General features: G+C 41.5%; 1 protein-coding gene across 1 annotated transcript in view; it reads right to left on the bottom strand.

Annotated features, from left to right (window-relative positions):
- Positions 1-13,627, bottom strand: part of LOC109253654 (collagen alpha-6(IV) chain) — a 249,875-nt gene that overhangs the window by 50,791 nt on the left and 185,457 nt on the right. Inside the window, exons 5-7 of the mRNA XM_053891342.1 lie at positions 7,063-7,179; positions 3,553-3,621; positions 1,815-1,850 (exon numbers count right to left, since the gene is read on the bottom strand). Of these exons, the coding sequence (XP_053747317.1) occupies positions 1,815-1,850; positions 3,553-3,621; positions 7,063-7,179 (222 nt within the window). The remainder of the gene's footprint in view (positions 1-1,814; positions 1,851-3,552; positions 3,622-7,062; positions 7,180-13,627) is intronic.

The raw sequence follows: 13,627 nt of genomic DNA, 5'->3' as shown, positions 1-13,627 counted from the left end.
AAAAACTTAGAAAGAACATGAAAACAGTTATGTTAATATAAAATAAAGTAGACTTCGGGACAAAGAATATTACCAGAGGTAAAGAGGGGGCATTTTGCAATGGTAAACTAGGTCAACTGATCAAGAACACATAATAATCTTAGATGTATATGCATCTAATAGCACAGCTTCAAAAGGCATGTAGCAAAATCTGACAGAACTGCATGGAGAAATAAACAAATCTGCAAAGAGCTGGAGGATTTTAACATCCCTTCCTCAGTAATAAACAGAACTAGACCAAACCAAACCAAACAAACAAACAAACAAACAAACAAAAAAATCCAATAAGGACCCAGTAGATTGAAATAGCGTTGTCAGCTACCTTGACCTAATGGACATTTTTTAGATTGCTAAACCCCAAAACAGCTTGAACACATACTCTAAGTGCATATGGCACATTCACCAAGATTGTTTCATATGCTGAGCCATGAAACAAATGTCAACAGATTTAAAAGTATTGAAATCATATGAAGTGCGAACACTTTACCTTTGTGGGCAGAGAAATGAATTCCTAAGAAGACCTATGCAGCTACCACAGTGGATGTGATTGTACAAATGTAGTTAACACACCATCTAAGCCAGTGCTGTTTGGCACTAGGGGATCTGTGTGTGCTTGATCTTTACTTCACCTCTGTTTTGCATGTGTGCTTGCACTGCATTTCGTTTCCTGCCTACCTACCTCTTCTCACACTGCTCTCTCTGTTTACGAAGCTTCCTCCCATTGCCAGCCAGCCTAAACATTACCCACACTTCTATGAGGCTACCTTCTTTGTCTTAGATATGAAGATATGAAGTCTCCCATGATGTATCTTTAGGTGGACAGCATCTCTTTCTCAAAGCTGTTGTGGAATTCTTATGCCCCAGTCCTACTAGTTTTTCACATCTGGGTGTGTGGGGGGTGGGGTGGGTTGGGCATGGGCAAAGATCATGTCTACACTGTCTCAGGGATCACTCCTAGCACTTTGCTGCTAGTGGGAGCTCAATACCTGTTCTCGAATGAAAAGAAGAAAGGAAGGAACCCTCATATAGGAAAGAAGGAAGAAAGATGTGGCTTTTCTTAAGCCACTTCAAAGGAAAGCAATGACAATGTGGCAATTCAAGGAAGTAGAAAGCTCTTATTAATACAACTCATGGCTCCTCATGGACTCCCTATTTTATTAAAAGTCCCTGAAAGGAATTTCTATATGGAATAGCTTCTAAATTTTTTAAAATGTTTATTTAGTTTGGAGAGAGAGAGAGAGAGCATGAGTAGGGTGGGGGGACAGAGAGAAAGGGAGACACAGAATCTGAAGCAGCCTCCAGGCTCTAGGCTGTCAGCATGGAGCCTGATGCGGGACTCAAACTCGTGAACCCCAAGAACATGACCTGAGCCGAAGTCAGATGCTTAACTGACTGAGCCACCCAGGCACCCCTATATGGAATAGCTTCTAAAGAAGAGTGTTCTATTTGTTTTGTTTTACCCACAACAATTGACACACACAGAAAACAGTTGCTGAATGAAAGGCAAATTCTTTCCTAATACATCTCAGGGAGTTTGCAGGTCCCTGGCCTAAAGGGTTGAAAGCTTGCCTGTCATGTTAACTTGAGGGGGATGGTCTACTCTCTCAGAATGTTCTCACCTGGAAAATGTCAACAGTGTGATCCGCTCTACCTCAACTGTCTGGATTTTCCTTGAGAATGTCTCCAAAGACCTTTGAATACCATAAAGAATGCAAAGGGACCAGCAGTAGCTATTGACTCAACATTGAGAGCTCCACACATATATAACAACTTACAGTGATTCCGTCCAGTCCAGGCAGTCCAGGCTCCCCCTGAAAAACAGACAAAGGCAGGACACTGAAGAGATCCATTAAAGCTGTGGTATTATTTCATAGATACTAACCCACACTTCATGGGCAGAAACACAACACTGCTGATGCTTGGGCCTCCTCTGTCAAGGTCTTGTGTTTTAAATAATGCATGAAATGGGCATATTCAGCCACTTACTTTTTTTTTCCTAAGAAAAATCCAGACTCTAGATTTGTCTAGAAGACAAATATTATAGCCTTGGTTGAACAGGGTTTAATATTTTACTTGGATTAATTAATTTTCACCTTTGCTAGGAACTTATCAATTAGAAACGGCTTCTGTGGGCTGGTGATTTTCCTGCTCTTTCTGGAAGAAAGCAAAACTACCTTCCTGTGTGCCTTCATCCCCAGAGAATCTGTGCCCATATGTATACAATGCAAATCAGACATTTCAAGGGAGAATCAACAGAGCATACAGTCTCTGATTACATTTTAATTACTTTGAAGCATCTTAAGTCACTGTATGAATCTGTAATATAACCATCTTGTGGAAATTGCTGTATTCCACTGGGTCCAGGGTCTCTTTGATTTTTGGCAAAACCATTTAATCAGTGCTTGCTATGACAATGGCCATATTTTGACACCTGCTAGTCTTACCCCATTTGGCGTACAGTCAAAAATCAGCTCTCTGCAACACAGAAAGAGCACTGCCTGGGTTTTAGCTCTTCGGTAAACTAGCTATGTGAGTCTGAGGAAGTCACACAGCCTCAGTGTACCTCAGTTTTTCTATCTGTAAAATGATCAACATGAATCCAACAATCATGAGGTCCTTTACAAGTCTACCATTCTATCTTCTGCTGTGGAACCTAAACCAAGAGTCCAAACCCTGTGCCTTCTCCAGTTCTCGGCCACCCACCCCAATCACTGCCTTCCAAAATGATGTCTAATGTTCCTGGTTCTGTGCATGGATGGAAGACAGGAAGGTGCCATCCTCAGCTGAATGAACATGTGTGCATCTTCCCTTCATATGTTGGGCACATAGATACCCATCTGCTACCAGGGAAATGATGAGCTCACCTCCTACTCTGCAAGGGAATAGGGTCAATCATTTGGCACCAGAGTTTACTGAGGGGCCCACAGGATACCAGGTAGCATACATCAAGAGTACAGTCACAAGAATACAGAAGGTTCTTGTCAATTCTAGGAAGAGATGAAAATTTTCCAGCCAGCTGAAGAGTTGATGGGCAATTTTTGCAGACAGCCAGGGGCCCAGCTAGGGCAATGGGTTGGTGTGCAGGTACAGAAAAGGGCGGGGCCAGGATCCTGGGCTGGTGGGCATGCTGAGATGGGCAGAGATATGCATGGCTTCATACCAAGGCATGCAGACATCAAGGATTGTAGAGTAGACAAAAAGTATCTGTCTCCAGGAAATGTCTTGGCTTGTCAAAGAAAATGATACCCATGCAAACCGTTTGTTTGCTGATCTATCTCCTATTTTTGGTCTAGATCTTACAAAGCAAATCTCTTTGACGGTATGGTTGCAAACATTTCTGTCAGTGTTTCCACCACAAAAAGCTCCGGATCCCTTTTAAATCTAGCTTGGTCTGCTCCTTAAATAGAGACACAGATGCTAGTTTTGGAAATGTTTTTATTGGAGGTGGGGCCCAATCCCAGGAAGCTCAGCTTATAGCCAGCCTAGTTAGCTGTCTGCCTTAGAGGCTCTTACCTTTATTCCTTTGAAACTACCTTGGGCAAGGACAGGTTCACCTTTAGAGCCTTTCTGGCCAGGAAGCCCCTGAGTAAAATAAGAAAAACTTGTGAGGAAATGCACACAAACACACACAGCTTTGTTAACGATATGACCTAATCACCTAGGGGATGCAACGGCAACAGTGTAAAATTATGTCGTTTATTCTATGGCTGTGCTAAGGAACAAAAAGTGCATCCCCCAAACAGGTGTTGTGTCTCAAAGCTGTATACCTGCTTCCCCAAATCCTGAGTCCAAAGTCTATAAAGGGATTAGAAAGTAAGACACTTTGACTCTATTCAGAACACTGATCTGAAAGTCCACATATAATGCTCATGTCATTCATAAGCTTATAGCTCATCTGCTCCACCCCTCACAGATATGTCTCTGACAGGGCCTTTGTCTAGGACAGGGGTTGAAGAACTTCTGTAAAGAGCCAGAGAGTAAGTAATTTGGACTGTGTGGGCTGTATCTGGGCTCTGCCTTATATGCTTCTTCTCTTTTTTCTGCACACACTTTTAAAACTGTAAAACCAAGCCACAGGCCAAGGGTCACATGGGCCAGTTTGCAGCCCTCTGGTTTAAGAAATATCTACAAAATCATCTCTATCCTGTGCTTCTACCATAAGACCTCAGCTTCAACACCCATCTAAGAGTCTGGTGTGCCTCACTATTAACATGGAAAACAGTTCAAAGTATACCCAACTTGTCTGTCAACCAGGCTTTTTACAGTCTCACTGGCAGATGCTGGCTAATGTCTGCTAAATGTTGCCCTCCTGGGGAAAATCAATATCCCTATAGCTAAGGGGAAGTCATGGGATTTCCCAGTTAGTATTGGGAGTAGGACTAAGCTCTGGGGACTGAAGAATTGCCTGAATTATGGATCCCTTGAGCTCAAGGATCATAGGTATGTTAGAAAAACAAATGGTCTCAGAAAAACAAACCAGCTTCCTTCCTAACATTTCCTGTTCCCTTTATTCTTATGGAAACTACTTTTATCAAAGAAACTTGAAAGAATAGCCACTGGAGTTTCAGCATGGTTATTAATGTTCAGCTTAGTAAAATATAAGCCCAAATTCCTATTTAGGCTTAAGGGGAAGCTTAGGGACAGGATTAGGTTTTAACCTTGTCCTTTTGGCTGTCAGGGGATGTTTATTATCTAAATATTTCTTTTCTCCCTCTTGGGGGCAGCATTTACTTACTTTGCTGGATTTCCATTCTCTTAACATAGATGTGATTTGTTCTCTTCTGTTGCCATGGCAGTGTTTGGAGGCCTTTGTGACTCAAACAGCTGGTACTATGTTGGTAATACATCTTTCTCCATTCCCCACCCGCACTGCATATTGGTTTGGTCTTTAGATGTCAAGGTCCTTTATGCCAATCTGAGGCTTGTGCTTTGTCTATCTCACTTTCTTACATGTATACCCACACCAACAACTTGGTCACTGAAGGCAATGGTGCTGCTTTTCCAATAAAATGCTAGTTACACAAAGCTTCAATGAACATTGGGTGCATATACCTTTTTGAATTAGTGTTTTTCTTTTCTTGGTATAAATACCCAGGTATGGAAATAACCTAAGTGTCCAACAATGGATGAAGGGATAAAGAAGATGTGATACACACACACACACACACACACACACACACACACACACACACACTGGAATACTATTCAGCCATAAAAGAATGAAATTTTGCCATTTGCAACAACATGGATTGACCTTGAGGATATTATGCTAAGTGAAATAAGTCAGACAGAGAAAGACAAATACCATATGATTTCACTTATTTGTAGACTCAAAAACAAAAACAAAACAAACAAAACAAAACAAATCTCAGATACAAAGAATAGATTGGTGGTTGCAGAGGGGCGATTGGTAAGGGGATAGGCAAAATGGGTGAAGGGTATCAATAGACACAAACTTCCAGTTACAAAATAAGTAAGTCATGGGGATGTCATGTACAGCATGGTGACTATAGTAAATAATTTTTTAAAACATTTTATTTTATTATTATTATTATTTTAAAAGTATATTTATTTATTTTGAGAAAGAGAGTATGTGCACAAGTGGGGAATGGGCAGAGAGAGAGGGAGAGAGACAATTCCAAGCAGGCTCTGCACTCTCAGCACAGAGCCCAATGCAGGGCTCAATCTCGTGAATGATGAGATCATGACCTGAGCCAAAATCAAGAGTTGGATGCTTAACCAACTGAGTCAGCCAGGTGCCCCTAAAGATTTTATTTTTAAGTAATCTCTACATCCAATGTGAGGCTTGAACTTACAACCCCAAGATCAAGAGTCTCATGTTGCACTTACTAAGCCAGCCAGGTGCTCCTATAATAAATAATATTTTACTGCACACCTGAAAGTTGCTGAGAGAGTAGACCTTGAAGGTTCTCATCATAAGAAAAAAAAATTTGTCACTCTGTATGGTGACAGCTGGTAACTAGACTTACTGTAGTGATCATTTTGTAATGTGTACAAATATCATGTCATTATGTTGTACAACTGAAACTAATATGATATTATACATCAATTATACTTTAATAACAAAAAAGTACATGAGATAGCATTGGAATAAGACATACTGAAAAAAAATGCCAATTAATTCATGTAGCTATGGAATCTGTTTAATAGCATGATTTCTAGCTAGATATATCACATCAGTACCCTTGGTTGCTTAGATTATTTCAAGTAAGGTTGATGATGGGCTTGAATGTGTTATTTTTCTCTTTCCAGTCACTTATAAAAGTAGCTTTATAAGGGCATGGCACCTATTAGAGATCATTTAGATCCAAAAACTGGGCTCTATCTTATGAATAAAATTAAATAAAAGTGGTGACCTCAGGATGTAATAAATACCATATCAATCCCAGAACGAAGGGTTATGAGAGTGTGGGGGGAGGGGGAAAACTGTGCCAGTGTAGAGTAGAATTTCTCAATTATTTCTCACTATTGACTGTGACAGACGATTCCTTGATGTTAGGAGTAGCTTCCCTGTGCTAGTAGAATACTCCCAGTTGTGACAACCAAAAATGCCAATAATAACTGGAAAATGCCCCTTGGTGTGGGGAATCACCCCTGGTTAAGAATCACTGGTCTAGACCAAGCTTGCCAAACCCTTTGGGTCATTATTAGAGCTTCCATGATCCCATGTAAGCCCTCCAAGTATGTGATGTGGGAACATGTCAAATAGCCCAAGTGTGTACTTTCCTCTGAAATTTACTAGTCTTTTAGCAATCTTGCCAACTCTAAAAGGATAGTTAAAAAAAAAAAAACTCTAAGTAGTGGAGCATGTGTACACCCCCTGCAACTGATATTCTTCTTTACACTTTTTAATGTGCTGCCAGCATAGACTCCTGCATTGAACAAGGGGTTGCAGTGGTTGCCCTACAGATGCTTAATGACATCTCTGTAAAAGCAGAAAAGGGGCACACTTGGAGGCAAAGAAAGCCATTTGAAATAAAGTTCAAAGATCTGACAACGTACGGGTGGTCCGAGAAGCCCAGGATAGCCATCAGGGCCTGGATATCCAACATCTCCTTGAGTTCCATTACAGCCATCCAGGCCAGGTGGGCCTCTGGGCCCTGGCTGTCCTGGGTGGCCCTGTTCAAAGAGAAAAGAATGAATCAAGTCAGCCATAGGACTCTTAGCTACTCTGACAAGCTCCACAGTAAGAGAAACCAAGTATGCTGCCAAAACTCTGGATCCTTGTCCACTCCCTTATCTCTGTGAGAGCTACACTCTTACAGCTTTCCTTTATACTCAGGTATATGTAGCTAAGTGTTACCCCTTTCCAAAGGATTGATGCTCTAATGGGACCCATGCTGAAACCAAAGAAGTCAAGCCTGAAGAGATGAGATACTCAGGATGCTACAACTTCATCTTTCCTGGGTACAAAGATTTACTAAGATAGGGCTCAGCTGGCTGGCAGCTGAAGTGCTACCATCAGGGAATCATGCCAGGCCTTGGGACTCCTCAAAACAGACTGGAGCCTGGGAAGCTTGGCATGGCTTTCTGTATTGGAAAAGCCTGGGGCTTTTATATGTCTCTGCCTAGGAAATGATGCTGGCTTTTGGTCAACAGAGTAGAAGCAGTTTCCATGGCACCATCTCTCTTAAAAGCTATTTGATCAAAAATAAGCAAGTCTCAGAGGCTTCTGGGAAGATGGCGGCATAGGAGGATGCTGGGCTCACCGCGTCCTGAGGGTCACTTAGATTCCACCCACAGCTGCCTAAATAACCCAGAAAAATGCCAGAAGGCTAGCAGAACGGATTCTCCAGAGCCAAGCGTAGATGAGAGGCCCATGGAAGAGGGTAGGAATGGCGGAGAGGCAGTGCGTGCTAAATGGACTGGCGGGAGGGAGCCAGGGTGGAGGCGCGGCCCGCTGGCCAAGCAGAGGCCCTGAGTCTGGCTTGCAAAAGCGGAGGGGCTGGACAGAGTGTGTTTGGACAGCAAGCAGGACTTAACATCTGGAAAGTTATAAGTTAACAGATCTGCTCGGAGAGTGGGAGGGCTGGAGAACAACGGGAGGGAGAGTTGCTGAGCCCCAGACGACAGAGCTAAGCTTGGTGGGGAACAAAGGCGCTCGCCAGCGCCATCTCCCTTGACCATCCCCCAGCCAAAATCCCAAAGGGAACCAGTTCCCATCATGGAACTTGCTTGCACCACGCAAACACCCAACGCTGTGCTTCTGTGGATCCATCCCTCCGGCAGTTCTGACTCACTCCAGGTGCTGCAGGGCCCCTCCCGAAGCGGATCTCCGAAGGAAAAACCAGCTGAGCCTACCCCTCCTGCCCCTGTGCACCTTGCCGATCCACCCCAGCTAATACACCAGATCCCTAGCACCATAAGCCTGGCAGTGTGCAAGTAGCCCAGACGGGCCACGCCACCCCACAGCGAATCCCACCCCTAGTAGAGGGAAAGAGAAGGCAAACACCAGTCTGACTGTGGCCCCAGCGGTGGGCTGGAGGCAGACATCGGTCTGACTGCAGCCCCGCCCACCAATGCAAGTTATTCAAGACAGCACAGGGGAAGTGCCCCGCAGTTCCACAACACTCCAGGGACTATCCAAAATGATGAAACGGAAGAATTCCCCTCAAAAAAACCTCCAGGAAATAATGACAGCTAACAAACTGATCAAAAATGATTTAAACAATATAACAGGAAGTGAATTTAGAATAATAGTCATAAAGTTAATCGCTGGGCTTGAAAACAGTATAGAGGACAGCACAGAATCTCTTGCTACAGAGATCAAGGGACTCAGGAACAGCCAGGAGGAGTTAAAAAATGCTATTAATGAGCTGCAAAATAAAATGGAAATGACCACAGCTTGGCAGAGGAGAGAATAGGTGAACTAGAAGATAAAATTATGGAAAAAGAAGAAGCTGAGAGAAAGAGAGATAAAAAAATCCAGGAGTATGAGGGGAAAATTAGAGAACTAAGTGATGCACTAAAGAGAAATAATCTATGTATAACTGGTATTGCAGAGGAGGAAGAGAGAGGGAAAGGTGCTGAAGGTGTGCTTGAAGAAATAATAGCTGAGAACTTCCCAGATCTGGGGAAGGAAAAAGGCATTGAAATCCAAGAGGCACAAAGAACTCCCTTCAGATGTAACTTGAATCGATCTTCTGCATGACATATCATAGTGAAACTGGCAAAATACAAGGATAAAGAGAAAATTCTGAAAGCAGCTAGGGATCAAGGTGCTCTAACATATAAAGGGAGACCGATAAGACTCGTGACAGATCTGTCTACTGAAACTTGGCAGGCCAGAAAGGAATGGCAGGAGATCTTCAATGTAATGACCAGAAAAAATATGCAGCCGAGAATCCTCTATCCAGCAAATCTGTCATTTAGAATAGAAGGATAGATAAAGGTCTTCCCAAACAAACAAAAACTGAAGGAATTCATCACCACTAAACCAGCCCTACAAGAGGTCCTAAGGGGGATCCTGTGAGACAAAGTACCAGAGACATCGCTACAAGCATGAAACCTACAGACATCACAATGATGCTAAACCCATATCTTTCTATAATAACACTGAATGTAAATGGTCTAAATGCTCCAACCAAAAGACATAGGGTATCAGAACGGATAAAAAAACAAGACCCATCTATTTGTTGTCTACAGGAGACTCATTTTAGACCTGAGGACATTTTCAGATTGAGAGTGAGGGGATGGAGAACTATTTATCATGCTACTGGAAGTCAAAAGAAAGCTGGAGTAGCCATACTTATATCAGACAAACTAGACTTTAAATTAAAGGCTGGAACAAGAGATGAAGAAGGGCATTATATAACAATTACAGGGTCTATCCATCAGGAAGAGCTAACAATTATAAATGTCTATGTGCCGAATACAGGAGCCCCCAAATATATAAAACAATTACTCACAAACATAAGCAACCTTATTGACAAGAATGTGGTAATTGCAGGGGACTTTAATACTCCACTTACAACAATGGATAGATCATCTAGACACATGGTCAATAAAGAAACAAGGGCCCTGAATGATACATTGGATCAGATGGACTTGACAGATATATTTAGAACTCTGCATCCCAAAGCAACAGAATATACTTTCTTCTCGAGTGCACATGGAACATTCTCCAAGATGGATCACATACTGGGTCACAAAACAGCCCTTCATAAGTATACAAGAATTGAGATCATACCATGCATACTTTTGGACCACAATACGATGAAGCTTGAAATCTACCACAGGAAAAAGTCTGGAAAACCTCCAAAAGCATGGAGGTTAAAGAACACCCTACTAAAGAATGAATAGGTCAACCAGGCAATTAGAGAAGAAATTTAAAAATATATGGAAACAAATGAAAATGAAAATAAAACAATCCAAACTCTTTGGGATGCAGCTAAGGCAGTCCTTAGAGGAAAATACATTGCAATCCAGGCCTATCTCAAGAAACAAGAAAAATCCCAAATACAAAATCTAACAGCACACCTAAAGGAAATAGAAGCGGAACAGCAAAGACAGCCTAAACCCAGCAGAAGAAGAGAAATAAGAAAGATCAGAGCAGAAATAAACAATATAGAACCAAAAAAAAAAAAACTGTAGAGCAGATCAACGAAACCAAGAGTTGGTTTTTTGAAAAAATAAACAAAATTGATACACCTCTAGCCAGGCTTCTCAAAAAGAAAAGGGAGATGACCCAAATAGATAAAATCATGAATGAAAATGGAATTATTACAACCAATCCCTCAGAGATACAAGCAATTATCAGGGAATACTATGAAAAATTACATGCCAACAAACTGGACAACCTGGAAGAAATGGACAAATGCCTAAACACACACACACTTCCAAAACTCAAACAGGAGGAAATAGAAAGCTTGAACAGACCCACAACCGCGAAGAAATTGAATCAGTTATCAAAAATCTCCCAACAAATAAGAGTCCAGGACCAGATGGCTTCCCTGGGGAATTCTACCAGACATTTAAAGCAGAGATAATACCTATCCTTCTCAAGCTATTCCAAAAAATAGAAAGGGAAGGAAAACTTCCAGACTCATTCTATGAAGCCAGTATTACTTTGATTCCTAAACCAGACAGAGACCCAATAAAAAAAGAGAACTACAGGCCAATATCCCTGTTGAATATGGATGCAAAAATTCTCAATAAGTTACTAGCAAATCGAATTCAACAGCTTATAAAAAGAATTATTCACCATGATCAAGTGGGATTCATTCCTGGGATGCAGGGCTGGTTCAACATTTGCAAATCAATCAACGTGATACATCACATTAATAAAAGAAAAGATAAGAACCATATGATCCTGTCAATCGATGCAGAAAAATCATTTGACAAAATTCAGCATCCTTTCTTAATAAAAACCCTCGAGAAAGTTGGGATAGAAGGAACATACTTAAACATCATAAAAGCCATTTATGAAAAGCCCATAGCTAATATCATCCTCAATGGGGAAAAACTGAAAGCTTTCCCCCTGAGATCAGGAACAAGACAGGGATGTCCACTCTCACCGCTGTTGTTTAACATAATGTTGGAAGTTCTAGCATCAGCAATCAGACAACAAAAGGAAATCAAAGGCATCCAAATTGGCAAAGATGAAGTCAAGCTTTCACTTTTTGCAGATGACATGATACTATACATGGAGAACCCGATAGACTCCACCAAAAGTCTGCTAGAACTGATACATGCATTCAGCAAAGTTGCAGGATACAAAATCAATGTACAGAAATCAGTTGCATTCTTATACACTAACAATGAAGCAACAGAAAGACAAATAAAGAAGCTGATCCCATTCACAATTGCACCAAGAAGCATAAAATACCTAGGGATAAATCTAACCAAAGATGTACAAGATCTGTATGCTGAAAACTATAGAAAGCTTATGAAGGAAATTGAAGAAGATATAAAGAAATGGAAAAACATTCCATGCTCATGGGTTGGAAGAATAAATATTGTTAAAATGTCAATACTGCCCAAAGCTATCTACACATTCAATGCAATCCCAATCAAAATTGCACCAGCATTCTTCTCGAAGCTAGAACAAGCAATCCTAAAATTCATATGGAACCACAAAAGGCCCAGAATAGCCAAAGACATTTTGAAGAAGAAGACCAAAGCAGGAGGCATCACAATCCCAGACTTTAGCCTCTACTACAAAGCTGTAATCATCAAGACAGCATGGTATTGGCACAAAAACAGACACATAGACCAATGGAATAGAATAGAAACCCCAGAACTAGACCCACGAACGTATGGCCAACTCATCTTTGACAAAGCAGGAAAGAATATCCAATGGAAAAAAGACAGTCTCTTTAAAAATGGTGCTGGGAGAGCTGGACAGTAACATGCAGAAGAATGACCTCTTTCTTACACCATTCACAAAAATAAACTCAAAATGGATAAAGGACCTGAATGTGAGACAGGAAACCATCCAAACCCTAGAGGAGAAAGCAGGAAAAGACCTCTCTGACCTCAGGCACAGCAATTTCTTACTTGACACATCCCCAAAGGCAAGGGAATTAAAAGCAAAAATGAACTATTGGGACCTCATGAAGATAAAAAGCTTCTGCACAGCAAAGGAAACAATCAACAAAACTAAAAGGCAACCAACAGAATGGGAAAAGATATTTGCAAATGACATATCGGGCAAAGGGCTAGTATCCAAAATCTGTAACGAGCTCACCAAACTCCACACCCGAAAAACAAATAACCCAGTGAAGAAATGGGCAGAAAACATGAATAGACACTTCTCTAAAGAAGACCTCCAGATGGCCAACAGGCACATGAAAAAATGCTCAACGCCACTCCTCATCAGGAAAGTACAACTCAAAACCACACTCAGATATCACCTCACACCAGTCAGAGTGGCTAAAATGAACAAATCAGGAGACTATAGATGCTGGAGACGATGTGGAGAAACGGGAACCCTCTTGCACTGTTGGTGAGAATGCAAACTGGTACAGCCACTCTGGAAAACAGTGTGGAGGTTCCTCAAAAAATTAAAAATAGACCTACGCTATGACACAGCAGTAGCACGGCTAGGAATTTACCCAAGGGATACAGGAGTACTGATGAATAGGGGCACTTGTACTCCAATGTTTATAGCAGCACTCTCAACAATAGCCAAATTATGGAAAGAGCCTAAATGTCCATCAACTGATGAATGGATAAAAAAATTGTGGTTTATATACACAATGGAATACTACTTGGCAATGAGAAAGAATGAAATATGGCCTTTTGTAGCAACGTGGATGGAACTGGAGAGTGTGATGCTAAGTGAAATAAGCCATACAGAGAAAGACAGATACCATATGTCTTCACTCTTATGTGGATCCTGAGGAACTTAACAGAAACCCATGGGGGAAGGGAAGGAAAAAAAATGAGGTTAGAGTGGGAGAGAGGCAAAGCATAAGAGACTCTTAAAAACTGAGAACAAACTGAAGGTTGATGGGGGGGTGGGAGGGAGGGAAGGGTAAGTGATGGGCATTGAAGAGGGCATCTTTTGGGATGAGCGCTGGGTGTTGTATGGAAACCAATTTGACAATAAATTTCATATATTAAA

This window comes from Panthera pardus, unplaced genomic scaffold, assembly GCF_024362965.1.
Source record: "Panthera pardus isolate Hobbes unplaced genomic scaffold, ASM2436296v1 HiC_scaffold_27, whole genome shotgun sequence".
NCBI classification, from domain to species: domain Eukaryota; kingdom Metazoa; phylum Chordata; class Mammalia; order Carnivora; family Felidae; genus Panthera; species Panthera pardus.
The sequence above is the reverse complement of the archived record's forward strand: the minus strand, read 5'-3'. Positions and strand labels throughout refer to the sequence as shown.